This window comes from Oxyura jamaicensis, chromosome 1 (genome assembly GCF_011077185.1).
Source record: "Oxyura jamaicensis isolate SHBP4307 breed ruddy duck chromosome 1, BPBGC_Ojam_1.0, whole genome shotgun sequence".
NCBI classification, from domain to species: Eukaryota; Metazoa; Chordata; class Aves; order Anseriformes; family Anatidae; genus Oxyura; species Oxyura jamaicensis.
Window position 1 is genome coordinate 65,041,768 of NC_048893.1, and position 15,983 is coordinate 65,057,750.

General features: G+C 42.4%; 1 protein-coding gene across 13 annotated transcripts in view; it reads left to right on the top strand.

Annotated features, from left to right (window-relative positions):
• CALD1 (caldesmon 1) overlaps positions 1 to 15,983 on the top strand; it is a 199,254-nt gene that overhangs the window by 93,615 nt on the left and 89,656 nt on the right. For 11 of the 13 annotated variants that reach the window (XR_004756116.1, XM_035346639.1, XM_035346620.1 and 8 more), the window contains one exon: positions 10,571 to 10,682. Coding sequence is in view for 12 of the 13 variants with exons in the window: in XM_035346639.1 (XP_035202530.1) it covers positions 10,612 to 10,682 (71 nt within the window). In the remaining variant the exon portion in view is untranslated. Of the gene's footprint in view, positions 1 to 9,568; positions 9,806 to 10,568; positions 10,683 to 15,983 lie in introns of those variants that run through there. The other 2 variants (XM_035346645.1, XM_035346630.1) reach the window with 2 other exon arrangements.

A 15,983-nucleotide genomic window follows, 5' to 3' on the forward strand; every position in this document is an offset into this window, starting at 1 on the left:
TTTCTTTCTTTCTTTCTTTCTTTCTTTCTTTCTTTCTTTCTTTCTTTCTTTCTTTCTTTCTTTCTTTCTTTCTTTCTTTCTTTCTTTCTTTCTTTCTTTCTTTCTTTCTTTCTTTCTTTAGAACTGTAGGGATGACCACTAAAAGTTGGTATTGCTGCTTATTGCTTGTTCAGTAGAGCAAGAAGCAGAAAGCCCTCAACTCTAACGAGAGTTTATGATGCACAGCACTAGGCAGAGCTGGATCCTAGAGCTGCATGTTTTAATAGGAAAAGAAAAAATAGTTGAAAATACAAATATGAAGCCACAGTAAGCTGGCTGCATTGTGTCTTCATATTATTTTCTATTACATTTTATGACTGAGTATGTAGCTTAATATATCATGATTTTGTAAATAAAGTGTGTTCCAGAAAACATGTGGAGTTTGCAGTCTGGCTGAGTGAATGTTGCTGTTGGAACTTTACCTTAGACTTATTTGGACATTTTATTATTTTTAGTGGTATTACTTTGTCTTTTTAATTTAAGACCTGAGAGAAGCAGAGGAAGAGTGTGAATAGTGTGCTAAAATGTTCATGAAATCTATTTGGACACAGATAAGTTCACATAATGTATTGCTGAAATATTGCATGTGAGCATGAAGGTCAACAAGAGTGGCACAAGGGTACGACAGGAGAAAAGCACAAATGAGAGGGATGGGAGCAGAGTGGGTCAAGTGAGAAGTCAGGGAGGCAGAGGCTGATGCTTCCCATTGCTATGGGTTTCTGGCACTGATCACCTCTGTGCCTGGGATGGGAGGGTGAAACTCTTCTCTCTAGCAAAGGCAAGTGTGGAGAGCTGCACTGCTACTGCTGGCTTCTGTGCCAGTTCTAGTGCAGGAGAAATGTTCCTGCAATTGGACAGAGCAGCATTTTCGCTGGCTGATGGCTGCCCAGCTTTTACTCCAGACCTTTTGCCAGAACTGGGACTGCTGCTCCATGCATGAGGCAGGACACACTGCCTTGCATCACACCTGCCTGCATCTCTGGGCCATTAGCACTGCAGGGCAAGAGCCCCCAGCATGCTTTCTGCTCCCGTGGCTTGTCCTGCATCTTTTTTTTTTTTTTTTTTTTTTTTTTCTCTAGTAGAAATCAATGGGAAAATTAGCTTCGCTTGTACAGGCCAAGAGGAAATGCATTCTCCATCATTAATATGGTCTTGGCCATCTGATCTGGACCTAACCTGTTTCTTGGTGATGTTTGTCAGTTGTTTCCTGAAAAACCAAACAGCTCCTGGCTGGAAAGTGTTGGCTTGAGCATTGTTTTTCCGCTCTCAGAGATTTTAGTGGGACGTGAAGCTGGCCACCAGCCAGGGCATTGCCACACGTTTCAACAGTCAGGCCACAGATTTGCGGCAAAGCCTGCAGGAGAAGTTAGTGCATGATGTGGGCATTCTTGTGATTGCATTAACATGGTGAAACAGAATGTCTTTCCCCGTAAAAGTAGTTGAAAGATAAGGGTAACCCGTGAATGATATGAACATGCTTCCCAGTGTTCAAGTGCAGTGAATGTAAGTCAGATCTTTTCTTGGGTCTAAGCACAAACTGTTTTGTAGACATAAAATTCCTCTAATTTCAGAGTGTTTTGTACTTCTGGGTTGGGTCTCATTCTCATTACCTAGCACATATTAAACAGTAGTAAAAGCTGATGCAATTTTCAGCTGCCCTATATATCTGCAGAAGAAGCTATTACCTCAGAGATGACAATATGAGTAAAAATATTTTTTCTCTTAAATAAGCATTGCTAGAATAAAAGAAATTCTGCCTTTACATTTGTGTACGCAAGTGTATGAGGGGACAAAGTTACCTATATTGGCACAATCTGAGAGCATACCAGTTTCTGACATGCAAGGTAAGCTCACTGATCCTTTGTATCATATATTACAGATGAACTAGGCCTGCTAGGGTGGAATCCAGTCCTGACTGAGGTCTCTGGGAAGTCTGCCAGGGATAGGACCAGGATTTCAACTCTAGTCTGTATATGAATAATATTTCATTATATTCTGATCTTTGGGGACAACATATTTGAAATATTTCAGAGGACACTTGAAGGGGGGAGTCAAGGGTCAATCCTTCTAACATGAGAACCAGTGGTTGTGCCAGCAGCTCCCAGCTAAGTGTTGTTTCTTCCTTTGTCTGCTAATGGGAAATGATAGAAAAATGTCTCCAAGGATCAGGGGTGGGACCTGTATATGCAAATCCAAATGTCAACAGAAAGCTCTGCCTGGCCCTTATGTCAATGTGCAGTAGGAGAAAGATGAGGAAGGAAACGAAAGGAGTGGAAAAGGCATACTGACACTCAGCCTGCCTGAGGGGATAAAGACAAATGGGAACTTTCCATTGCAACTGGCTGGCTCTAAGATAATAAGTCTTGCTGCTGCATGCATTTTAGTATATTGCAGTGTTAGCAATAGCAAGCTGGGTGTCTGCTAGCACCTCCAGGATGGCGTAAGTGCTCCTTTCCCACTGCTGAATTACATCATGAATACAAGAGATGGGCCGAAACAAATACCTACATCTTCAAAGGCTGTCTCAAAAGTTACCCAAGCAGATATATTTAAAGGCCTGAGCCTTTCAGGTGCACTTCCAAGTAGTGAACCCTGGCATGGACAATATCCTATTAAAGGCTGTGTGTCAGTGCTTTCCTGTGATTCACATGGGGGTTGGAACTAGATGATCTTTAAGGTCCCTTCCAACCCAAGCATTTCTATGGTTCTAGCACCATCGAACAGATGTGTGATGCTCACTGTGGTAACATATGCTGCAGCAGGGGTGAGTGATACCTGTCAGCACCCATTTGAATTAAGGGCCTAGACCATGATGTGGTCATGTGGGCTGTCAGTGGTCTGCAGAACACCAGATGGGAATCCATTTTCTTTGTAATCATTGTTTAGCTCAGGGTGCCACAGAAATTTAAATAACATGTCAATCAGGCTTAAAAATGCCCCGCCCATATACATAAGCTTTGTTGTAGTTTGCATTTTACTTCTGCACAAACTGAGATGGAGAGAAATTTACCTTATGCCACAAGCAAAGACTTTGACAAACTTTTTTTTTTTTTTTTTTGTCTTTGTTTTGAGAGGGGGGCAGGGTGGGAGAGGTTGAGGTCCTTTATTCTAGGTTGTTCCCTGGCTCCTTCTCATAGATTCAGTGGTTTGGATAAACCCATGTAAATGGAAGTGAAGCAGTCTGAGAACAGAAACTGGGACTTGGAAAAACCTCCAATTTTTATTTATTTATTTTTTTAATTTTTTTTTTTTCTGATGCTAAGTGTGAACTGCATTTACTTAATTGGTTTGTCATTGATGAATTTTCCTTGGAAGTCCAAAGAAGCATGGTCCAACGAAACAAAACACAGGCTACACTGAGACAAAGCTGTGAGTCCACATGAGCTATTTTTTATTTTGCCTTGAGTCCCAAATGAGGTGTGCGCTTTAGGAAGGCTTAAAGCTTATTGACAGGATCACATCTGTGTGTACATATATGTATTTAGGAAAGAATTCTTTCCTATGAGGGTGGTGAGGCACTGGCACAGGTTGCTCAGAGAGAAGCTGTGGATGCCCCATCCCTGGAGGTATTCAAGGCCAGGCTGGATGGGGCTTTGGACAACCTGGTCTGGTGGGAGGTGTCCCTGTCCATGGCAAGGGGGTTGGACTAGATGATCTCTAATGTTCCTTCCAAGCCAAACCATTGTATGATATGATAGAATGTATCTTTTATAGATGTAAATAAATACAAGAGTTCATTATCTTCAGTCAACTTGAATACTTGGCCAAATTTACAGTAGCAATTGGAGATGTGGTTTTATATGAAGAAAAAAAAAACATGCAAAAAAATAATTTATGGAGAAAAGGAAAACCTCTTTAAATGTTGGCTTTGCTGTTGGTAATATACAATTGCCAACCATATCCAATGTTGCGATTTAAAGAACGAGCATGCATGAGGTCTGACAAAGGACAAATCAATCCATTTAATTCCACCTTTTGACTTCAATGCAGTTGTGCTTCTTTCTGAAAGATCTGAGTGTCACTGAATGCTCCTAATACAAAATTAAAAGGGAAGTGGGGAAAATCATTTCCAAATGCTTTCTGACAGATTTTCATAGAAAACAGATTTATTTGTTTTGACTGAAGATAGATTAAGGAACTCTAATTCTCCCAGATATTGCAGGAGAATGTTTGTCATACCTGCATTTCATGGATGCCAGATTAAACAAGTTACACTTGGACAATGAGTGTTGCTCTTTGAGTTGCTCTCAGCTACAAAAGGGGCAACAAAGTAGTTCTGTTATTGTATTTGGGGTAGGGGAGGCAAGAAAAAAGAGGGAAGTGGTTCTCCTAGAGATCCAGTGGATGTTGTGGCATGCAGCTAGCTGAAGCAAAATACTCTTCATGCTTCTCTCTGACCGTTCTTTTACTGACATTTAAAAGGTCCACACTTCCAAGACAGGGATTTGGGACAGCTGACGTGGAGACAGATGGGAAAACGAGATATTCACCTTAATGGGGTACAACTCACAAAGCTGCTTGCAGTCTCAGTTTATGTTGAGATTTAATGAGACACTTGATCCTTTTTGTAGGAATACCGAAAAGAAAGAGGGTGATGACAGAGTAACTGGGTTTTGTGTTACCACCTGATCCTGCAGTGAGGACAGGTCGGAAGTCAGAGGCCCAGCTTCATGTATGCAGAAAAACTGTGTAGTTGGGCTGGAAGCCCTGCCTTTCTTACCCATCTGTAGGAAAGGCTCAGAAAGAATTTTCCTTTATCTTTGGGTGTGGCTTTTTTTTCAGTACTAATGTTACAGATGCATCTAGTGCCTGTGACTGAAACCAGGGCCTGGTTGTTCTTTAGCATGCTGCAAATCCACAGCGAGACAAATTTGCAGCCGGTGGAGATGATATGAGGACTCAGAGGCACAAAATTGGCTAAAGCTTGGTTTCTAAGGCCATAAAGTAAATCAGAGGTAGAACTGAGCAGTAGTATCCACAGTTGCTGGGTTGACTCTGGATGCTAGGCAGTGAGCCATGCTATCTCATTGCCCTCCCTGTTCTGTACCTGTGTTATTTCAGTTCTAGAAATCCCAAAGCCATCACTCTTTGCACCATTCCTGCCTCCAACTGCTTGGGATGCAAGAGAAAGAGACGAGGAACTGGTCATAGTTTCTTTTATGAAGAAACCGGGAATCATCCTTTTTACTAATCTAGCCCTTTTCTTTACTTCCTTTGGGTCCTAAAATTTCTACCAGCTCCTGCGGAACTGTGGTCCCACAGCAACACTGGTCTGTGCTGGTACCTCGCTCAGTTCAGCATGAGAGGCTTGTTGGGCTGCAGAAGGAAGAGGGATGCACTCGGTGTTCAGTTGCACATAGATGATGTGTGTAAATGTAGATGAGAAATTTATCAGTCTCTCCTTGTTACAAAGAAACTTAAGGCCAAATCCCCTTGGTCCCCTCCAGCCAATGGAACTGTATTCTGCCCTGATTTTTTTAATGAATAATACGGCAACCTGCTGGGAGGGGAGTCTGGCAAGAGCTCCGGTCCATGTTCTCTTGCATGGGCAGCAATCACAGTTTGCCATCTGCCTAGATGTCTGTGTGAAGGTTGCTCTGGGCATTCACAGTGCCAGACCAGTGAGCAACCCTGCTGTGAGGAAAGGGACATGACTTTCAGGCCGTTTGCACTTGAAGGCCGCCAAGGGGAAATCTGCAGTTGTTCCTCTGTGCTGGGAGGGACATGAGATGGCATGTGCTTGCACAATGCTGTCACCAGACACGGCCAGCTTACAGCTCAGTGCAATATGCAGCCGCGCTATATTAGGGAATGTGCTCTGGCTTGAAGTTTCTTGGCTCTGCTAGGTGGAAGCTGGTACACAGGCTTGGCATTAACAAGGGTTGAGTGCTCATTCTGTGTAATGGAAAGGTGACCGGCAGGTCTGGAAAGAAAGCCATCTCCGTTGGCTAAAGACCTGAGTAGCAGTCTGCAATTTCACTTCCTTTTTATCAGTCTAGCTCATCTGTTTTTAAGGCCGGCTGGGAGCTGGGTTGTCTCTAATCGGTGCTGCGGAGAGGGTGAGGACAGAATTTAACCTGAGCCAGAGCAGGAGGTTATTTAGCTCTCCACAGTGGAATTAAATAGCTGTGTGGTTATGTGTATATTTCCACTTAGCCAATTTACTCTTTGTCATAAAAGAGTATATTCCTGTTGGTTACTGTTAAAGTGTTGTGTCAAATATTTACAATTACTGGACAGTCCTCTGATCTTCCACCTTGCTGAAAGCTGCAAGAAGACAAAATTTTAAACTCTTTCATGGGATGAGGCATAAAGGGGAGACGGATTTGCATGCGTGTGTTTTGTACCAGAAGGGATTAAATTATGTCCTTGAAGGAAGCACTCTTTTGCAAGACAATGAAAAACTCAACAAATTTTAGCAATAAACCCTTGTCAACTGAAGATCAAAGGCACTATGTGAAGTACGGAGATAAAAAGGACAGAAGCTCTGGTACTGCTTTTGAAATAAACAATGTTTATGTGGGGAGATGGTATTATTTGCAGGGTGCATACTTTACTATAATTCTGATGCAAGTAATGTGGTGATGCTGGTAAATGTTGTAGGTAAGCTTCTTTGCTTATCTGGCCTTTTTTAGTCTTAGCATCTCTTCAGAAAAACCACAGGGTTCATCAAACATCTTGTGACCTAAAGCTTCAGTCTCAGAATCAAAAGAGAGGGACCCTAAAAAGACCCTTGTATGTGAGACTATACAAAATCCAAGGTCCTGAGCAAGAATTACCTTCAAGAGCTTCTGAGAGGTATATATATAAGAAAAGGCAAGACCAAAGACTTTTGTAATATTTTCCTTAAGTTCCTCCTCTGAATCTAGTGGAGTTCACTTCAGATTCTTTCAATAATGTTACAATTGTGCTAAGTTTGAAATGCTGAGAGTCTTGTTTTGATGTAGGAGCAACATAATGACAATTTTTGCGGTGCACCTTTTCACAAAACCAGTAGCCATATTCTGTCAGTTTGTGTATGTATGGGGATATTGAGGGAATGGAACCGATGAAACTGTTTCAGATGTCTCCTTCTATTTGTTAAAAAAAGAAAAAAAGAAGTGCTCATTAAAAGTTGTTGACTTATGGTTGAATCTGGTTAAAAACTTGCCTGCTAACAAATCAGAAAAAAATAAAGGTGATACGAAAACATTTCCATCATAATTCTAAAACCAAAATTTTTACATTTAAAATAAAAATGAAGTACTTTTTTGAGGTTGTGCAAAACATTACATGTGATCTGAGACTGTTTTCTTAGGGACATTTTCCTCTTGTGAGAAAAATGAAACTCTGTTGGTCTGATGCCAAATGATTAAAAATGTTTAACAGAAAAAAAATGGATACAAAGAAATAAATATATATATATATTTTCACACCTTTAATCAGGAAATGTGGATTCTATGTGCTTATTATCTCTCTAGATCTGGGAAGGTCAGAGACACAGAGACATTTTCACATTTATCTCTGAAGGCAAGCCCTGGAGCCATGTGGAATGTTATGCTTTGACCCAGGATGTTTTCACTCATGATCAATTTTTATTTATTTATTTATTTTTTTTAAAGGGAACGTCAAAATGTGCACACTCCCAAAAATAGTTTGTAGGAAATACTTCAAATAATTGGTACCATCATCTATAAGCAAAGTGATTTTTGAATATTCTGAGGCTAGAACACTTTGGGAAACAGCGATTTTATAATCCTTTTCTGTGGAAACAGGGAACATTTTTAGAGAGATTAATTTTGATGAAGTTATTGGCTGGTAGTTTTCAGAGGCTGAAAAACAAAACTTGTTTTGTGGAAGGCAGTGAGCAGCAATGAAATGGACTGTCTGTCTGATAACTCCTCTTCTTGCGCTTCACTAATTAAAGGTTGTAGTGTTGACCTGACCTTAGTTTCCTGAGTACCCTTCTCAATTTTGGCTTGGAAGTCGTCTGAATGCCACAAAGTGGTCCCCTGTCCATGGAGAGGAGGCAGCACACGCTAACAAACTAAAGGCGTACTCCCAAGAGGTCCACTGATGTGAACTGCACTGAACAACAGGAAAGCACGCAGAAGATGCAGGAAGGTTGTCACACCAGGGAATATTGCCTGACTGCAGTGCAATCTCACCTGCACCCTGGGAAGACATGATGGGAGGAAGAATAGTTGTAGTTCTGGGTTGTTGTGCGTCCTCCTCAGTTTTCCTTGTGAGGAAGAGACCCTGAGCTTTTGGAGATGAGAGATGGTGCTGAGGCCACATGGAAGGGAAGGGCTGAAGGTGTTAGCTGGGACAGCTGCCAGAGGGAATGGGGAGAGAACTGCGTACGTGGTGTCAGGACTTTTGGGGTGGGAAGAAGCGTAGCCCTGTCAGGAGAGGTAGAGAAAGGGGTGTACCTTACTGAGTTAGAAGGGATGAAGGTGCACATAAATCAGATGTCAAAGCATGTCTGCTTTGGGGAGGGAGAGAGGGAAAAAAGGGTTTGGGAATGTCAGCTCTCTGCGTTAAGGCCCTGTTGGTGACTGCCCTCCACAGAGCAAAGGGTGCTGCCTGGTGCAGCTCAGCTCCTGGAAGGGCTGTCACCAGCCCTCTGTGCGCAGAAACCAGGCACTACTTCAGACTTGCTCTCCAGCATGTATAGCTTCTCCTTTGATCCTTGTCTTCCAGCCTTGGGAGCCGCATCATTCCTGCAACTTATGGCCCCTCTAGCGAGGGAACTGGGACAAAATTTAGCTGCATGTGTAGGCTGAGATGAAAACCCTTCTCAGGAGAAAACGGCAGATTTGGTGTGCTGTGCTTTTCAAGGGGTACACAGTGGTAAGGGTAAGCAAATACAAGATTTGAACAAAGGTCCTGTTGCAACCTGGTTTTTATATATATTGTCTAATTGTGCATTAAAAAAAAGGGGGGGGGGGAGCAGCAATGGTAAAGGTGCTATCAGATTTGCAAAATTAATGTTCCCTTTGAACCTCTGCAAAATAACCTCAGCCAGCCAAACGCACAAAAAGTCACAACAACAACAGAATTTTAAATCCCCCAGTACAGAAACAAATGAGAAAGAAAAACACCCTCGGGAAAAGTAAACTAATAAAATAATCTTCGCAAAACCTCTGTCCTCAGCACTGAAAAAGGGGACAGAAAAAGCCACAGTTTCCCTTAAGTCATGAGAGCTTTTGCTATTGCCAGTGATTTTATGGGGAGGGCACTTGGACGCTGCACCGGTGGGCAGGGATATAAAGCCGCAAAACAGATTCGTATCTGCAAACAGAGCACTTCAAATAATTCCCAGACGCACCTTGGCTTTGTCTCCCTTCACACTGCAAGCAGTTACTGAGACCCCTTTGAGTGCAGGTCTGCATCTGCATGCTTGCTCCCTTTGCAGCCGGTCTTGTACTGCTGGGCTGGAAAATGGTGGGGGGGCGTGGGGGGGTGGAAATCCTCCGAGTGCAGCGTGGAGGCTAGGATTGCAGAGGAAGCTGAGGCCTCCAGCCCTGCACAGGAAGCAATCTTAGAGCAGGCCTTAAATGCCAGATTCCAGGCAGAGTTTAACTAACCACTGACAGCTCTGTAAACAAAGCAGGGACAAAAAGAGAACAGCTTTCCCTTTTCTGGTAGTCATTTTTGGTTTGGGGGCTGCAGGGGAATTCTGTAATACTCGGCTTGATGGGATATAAACCAAGGCTGAAAAGGCTTTGTATATGAAGAACTGTAAAGGGGAAAATATTTCATGGACTAAATCATAAAGAAGAAGGTAGGGCACGGGGAAAACGCATGGATTAAACTGCAAAAAATATTGCTACTTTTGGTTCTTTGAGAACGATTTATACATAGCTTGGCTCCTCCTGGGTGGTATTTAAAAGCTCTGACTTTTTTTCTTTGTTTTTCTTTCCTTTTCCTCTTTTTTTTTTTTTTCTCATTTTTTTTCCCTTTTTTTTTTTTTTTTTTTTTTTTTTCTTTCCTTTTTTCTCTTCTCTTCTCTTCTCTTCTCTTCTCTTCTCTTCTCTTCTCTTCTCTTCTCTCTCTTTTTTTCCTCCTTTCTCCTTTTTTTTGAAGGGGGGATGGGGACAGACGGACGGGGGCAAGCTTTTGAAAAACTTCTCATTATCTCTGCTGTTAGAGAAAACAAGAAATCTCTTGTGCACCATTTTTACTGCTTCCAGTAAAAACTGGAAGCTAAAAGTTAAAATCCTGCTGAATTGTTGCTTTTGTTTGTAGGAAAAGACCTGTGACATTACAAATAGCTAGTCTGCGGCTAGCAGATGTATACAGTCCTTACTTAAAGCATGTTGATTTAATTTTAACTAGAAAACTAAACTCAGGCATGGGCTATGTTTATCCTACAAGGCATTTCATTAATCTTGTTTATCTCAACGATACTGAGGAAGTTACATTTTTTGATAGAAAAAGAAAATTGTTACAGTGAAGTTAAGAAAGCAAAACAAAACTAAATGGACTGAGATGGTTAAATGCAATCATTGTGTTTTCTCTCTCATCTGAGTGGTCATCTCCCTTTTAGGTTTGGATCCTTCCAGAGCTCTGAACACTTGAACACCCACCATGGATGACTTTGAACGCCGCAGAGAACTCAGGAGGCAAAAGCGTGAGGAAATGCGCCTTGAAGCAGAGAGGTGAGGTAGTATGTATGGAAAATGGTGCCGGTGGCTTGACTTTTATTAGCATTGGCTTTGAGGATTTCTGTCTTAAATTGCAAAGTATGCTGCAGCTAACCAAAGAGGTCTAGCTAAAAATGCATGCTGAATGGCTTTAGTTAATATCATGGGAGAAGTTAGAAGTCAGTGGTGTCTGGTGTCTAAATCCCTTAGGCTGTTATAAATGCCCTGGTTTCCAGTTATTTTGCTGTATGGATGAATGTAAACAGTGAAGGTGAACTATGGCAATATAAAACTATTGATAGGAAAACTCATGCTCAAATGCTGTGTGTTTTCTGTACAGAAGGGATTTTGTTTATGTTTCTAGACACAGCTAAAATTATACAATCTCAATTGAAAGATAAAATACCCTTGGTATATGTGGTATAGCATATCTGTGATTTGTGTGCCACTTCTGTGCAATTGGTATTATCTTTGTAGTGCTTATCATTACTTATTTACAGCCACTTCATGTGGACAATAAGGGCAGCATTTGCTATCGGTTATTACAGATTTACTTTGGAGCAAATGAGAACAGAACTTTACATAGGTACAATGATGTCCATTTATGAAAAACGCATGAAAATATTCAGAATGACATTTCTTTAACCCCATTTCATATTCATATAGTTCAATTTGCTTTAATGGAATTTCCCACTTTTTTACAATGGAGTAAGCAGGGAGAAAGTCAGGCTCTACTTTTGTAGTTTCTTCCTTGATATAAAGATTTGATAACTTTATTAACACCACAGTGTTTAAAAAACAACACAAAACAACAACTAAAAAACAGAACTTGTATTTAAGTATATTTTGTTCTCATTTTTGTGTTTAGTTTTTAATATGGACTTCATTTTTTTTTTTTTTTTTTTTTTTCCAATACAAAAAAAAAAGTGTGGTTTTTGAGGTTTTGCATGCTTTAAAAAAAATACCTTTTTTTTTTTTTTTTTTTTTTTCCCAAGTGGTTTTAAATGGAAATCAGCAGTCAGCAGAATGCAATGCCAAATATATTTTGTATGCCTGTTCTGAGCTTTTTAATAAAGCCTTGCTTACATAGCAGGGCTCTGTGATGGACACCGATGGTATCTGGGGTGCACTCCCAGGTAGAGAAGATGTAACAGCCACCTTTCTTTTGAAAGAAAGTGTTGTTGACCTGGAGAACTGGGCACGTGAGCTCTTGTCAGGCTATAAGCTGAATTTGTGAGCTCTGGAAAGAAGCAGTGCTGCCGGCAGATAAATAAACTCACATGAAGCGTGGTGGCCAAAGAGAAATGAGGCAGTAATCTCTCTTTGCAAAATTCAGCATCACCTGGTCAGCGACCACTCCCAAAAGGCAGAGGGGCAAATGTGCCATGGCAATAAGAAACCTTCTTATCCCAGAAAGTTCCTCTCTAGGCCTGTGGTGATCTATTTTGGTTGGACAGCATGGGAGGAATTGCAGAGCCTGTGCCAGCACAAGCCTGGTCTGCTGGGTAACCAGAGATCTGCTGCATCTAGCGGTATCTGGCTTGCACTTCCCATCACAGTGTTTGTTTAGGCAGAAATTAGATGAAATGAAGGGAGGTTTGTGCTGTAGCCGTTGATGTGGGCACAAATGCTGGGCGCATGCACCAGCTGGAAAGAAGTCTGCTGTTTATCTGAGGAGTCAGAAACACTCAGATGTATCGCATGCTGGAGGTCTGGACTGAGGCCCATTTACACTCAATGTACATTCACTCCATATGCACCCATTTTAGCAGATTTTTAACAGCATTATATAATGAGAACACATGGTATACTTCTAGTATACTCCTACTTAAAAAAACAACAACACACTTTTAAAGGGAAGGCTGAGAGTTGAAGGTTTATTGCTAATACATGTACTCAGATGCCTGCGGAGGATTCTGGGGTGTGTAGTCTGAGAGCTATTTTCTACCATGGAAAAATGTTACTTGAACTTCCCTGTGACGCTGTTCAAGCTCTTAGACAAGTGTGCTGAGACTGTGGAGTGATCTGGGCACCAGTGATGTGGTGGGACCAGCTTGTGGATGCAAATGACAGCTGCAAGGGTTTGGGGATAATGGGGTCTGCCCTTGTCCTAGAAATAGAAATACAGTACTTCCAGTGTGTTGATAAGTCACTGTGTAACACACAGGCTGGGCTGTCCCTCTTCATGCATGGAGAAACCAGAGCTCTAGGGAGACAAAAGCTGCAACCAGCAGTGCAGCGGTGGCCTTTGAAGGACCTGTCCCTGAGGAGCCCTGAGGGTTGATGGCTCTGCCTCTCTGTGTGATCTGCGTGATTGGGAAGTCAAGTGCTTGAGCAAGAGAGTGATGGCTTCTGAGGTGGGAAACAGCCCCAGCCCACGCATGCATCCTTTTGGGAAGTGTTTTTGTGATGCCTAGGGCAGCTCTGCTTGCCTTTTTATTTTTTATTTTTTATTTTTTTGTGGTAACTTTTGTGGAGGAGATGAAACTGATGCACACCTGGCTGGAGGAGAAGGCTTGGGCCTGTTTCCCTGTTTTCTGCTCAGTTGCTGCAGAAGCACTCTGCCCTTTCCCACACATTTGAAGACTCTTAGCAATAAATTGCTGTATGCTAAATCTTGCTGCACTCTCTCTGCTGCTGCCAACTTCAAGCATTCAAGTATCATGAGTCAGACCCCTTGAAAGTCACAAGACTTCTTTAAAATCTTGAGATCTTAAAAATAATTTAGTCTGGCCTTTTTATTTTGGGTTTGCCTTAGCAATAACAGAGGCTGATTCTCAAGTTTGGATATGACTCTTGGAGCTGGGACTTCATGAAAGCCACCCCAGCAGGGGCAAGGCCAGGGAGGAGCTGAGCATTGGTTCTGCCTGCATAGCAAACTGAGATGAGGGCAGCAGGATTTAGGCAGTTATTAACAGGCAAATGTGTAAAACTGGATTATTTTCGGTGAAATCACATTTTAGGAGTTTGGACATCACTTTCACCTTTAAAAATATGTCTGCAATATATTTGTGTACATGTCTTTTCTCCTGCTTTAAACAACAGCACTCTGCTTGCCAGACCTCCCTGGGTCTGAAGGCTTTCAGGTGTTTGATCAGGTGAATAGGGAGTTCCTGAAGAGCAGCACAGGGGCTGAAGGTACGCCTTTTGCTCTGAGCATTGGTACCTGCTGCACAGGGCATTTCCCTACACCTCCCCTCAGTGGGCTGTACGTAGCCTTTCCAGGAGGAAGCTGCTGATCGTCAGCATTTCTACTGAGAGATGGACAGATGGGTGGTTATGTGTAGGCTATAACATATTTCCTAGGTCTCCCAGAAACTGTTTAGGCTTCTTGGAGTCAAACAGTAAACCCAGAAGTGAAAACAGCCATATCCAACAGCACTATTTGTAACTCGGCCAGCTGCAGTGACGCATTTTGCCATTTCCTGGGTTAAAGGCACATGGAGAGTTTATCAGCCTGACATCCATGCCCAAGAGAGATTGAGGGGTGAGGATGGCTTATAGAATGCATGGACTATGGACTCATGCTTGTGAGGGGGTGACTTGACACTGTTGTGTCTTCCTCAAAGGCTGTGTGAGGCCTAGTCATGGCTACATGTACTATCAGCACCCCAGGTGTCCATCATGCTAGAGCCACTGAGACCTGTCCACTGACATCTGACTTCTGGAGATGCTTAGGGCAAGTCCAGTCCATGAGGGCTCATGGTAGGCTTTATTGTTGCTGTTGCTCCCCATTGGAAAGCTGGTGAAAGTGGTGCTTTGTTGTGGTGTGTCGCCCTGGCACACTGTGTTGAGTGCTTAGGAGTGATCCTGAGGAAGCTGCCTTTTTCTTTTAAAGATCAGCAGAGTGGTTCACCTGCTCTTGTACCTCCTGGATGAACAAGACTTTCCAGACACAGGCTGGAAAGCCCAGGACAAAGCATGGCAGTGTTAACTGTTCCAGTCTGCTGGCATTTTACATGTGGGTTGTACTACACAGGTGCAAAGGCAGGGGAAATCAGACACTGCCAGCTGTTTGGATGATGGGGTGTGCTCCATCTCTGAAACGGGCGGAGGCTTCATCCTGCTCCTTGGTGGCTGAGGGAGACCTGTGCATGGGCCTGAGTTGGCTGAAATCACTGGGAAGCTTTCCATTGATCTCAGTGGGCTTTGAATTAACCCCTACCCGAGTTATTCCAGACAGATGACTTATGAGGAAGTTTCAGTGGCAGCCTTGAAGGAGCTGGATGAACACTTTGCCTTCCCAGCCAAAGGGTGTACATACCATGCTGGAATATCAGGGCTGTCGTAGAAATGGGTTGCACTTGATGAGAAAAATTGTATCTGTGTCTAAAGCACGAGGGGCCGACTTCTTTCAGCAAATACTACCTGCTGCTTTGTTCTTCTTCGTGTGCAGTAAAAGATGTTCTCTGGCCATTGGACCTTGTCATTTGGATGACGTTGTAGCTGACACTGGAAGAATTCAGCCTGGGATTGGGTGGAATGTGCATGTGTGTGTGCACACCCACAGTGAAGTATTGAGATGAAACACTTCTTGAAGTGGCAGAAGACCTACTTCCATGACTTCAGCAAGACTGAGAGCAAAAATCGGCCTCTTGAACTTTCTAAAGAATGTCTCTCAGGTTAATCTAGTTAGCACATAAGCCATGGTTTTACAATTGTCTGACTTGCCAGTGCCCCAGCAACGTATTTTCACTTTTCCTTGATGTCAGGGCTCTTTTAAAAATTATACTAGAAAGCCAATCCAATTTGCTTCATTTCCATACTGTCACTTCTGCAGACTTCAGGGAGGTGTCACGATCAGTGTCAGACATTGAATCTGAATCACAGCTTTGCTCTGCATAATGTTCTTCCCCAAGGAGTTGCAGGTCATTTCACAGGGAAGGAGAGATATGGGTCATCCTGTTGTAGAAATACAGTAAAGAGAAATGGTTATCTAGCAGCAAGTCATGAGTCACTTAAATGGCTCTCTAAAGCTGTACCATTACTTTGTGGGCTGTGTAGGATCTTCTAACAAAAGCTATAGCTGTCCTGACTAGAGGACTCATCTCCTTGCAGACCAATAACTAAGAATATGCTAAAAGGGACAGACTCAAATGTCATCTACATTTTTACTGTAAAGAATAGCATTATAGCATTAATTACTAAAGGCAGCAGTTAAGGATTTTTTTTTTTTTTTTTTTTAATATTTAAAAGTTAAATCACAAACTCTCTCCAGCACATCATTTAAACAGTTTCATAAGGCAGTGTGTTTCAAGTTCGTAGTCATAGGTTAGGAAATGTTCATAGAAATAACCTAGCTTGCAGACTGGGGAT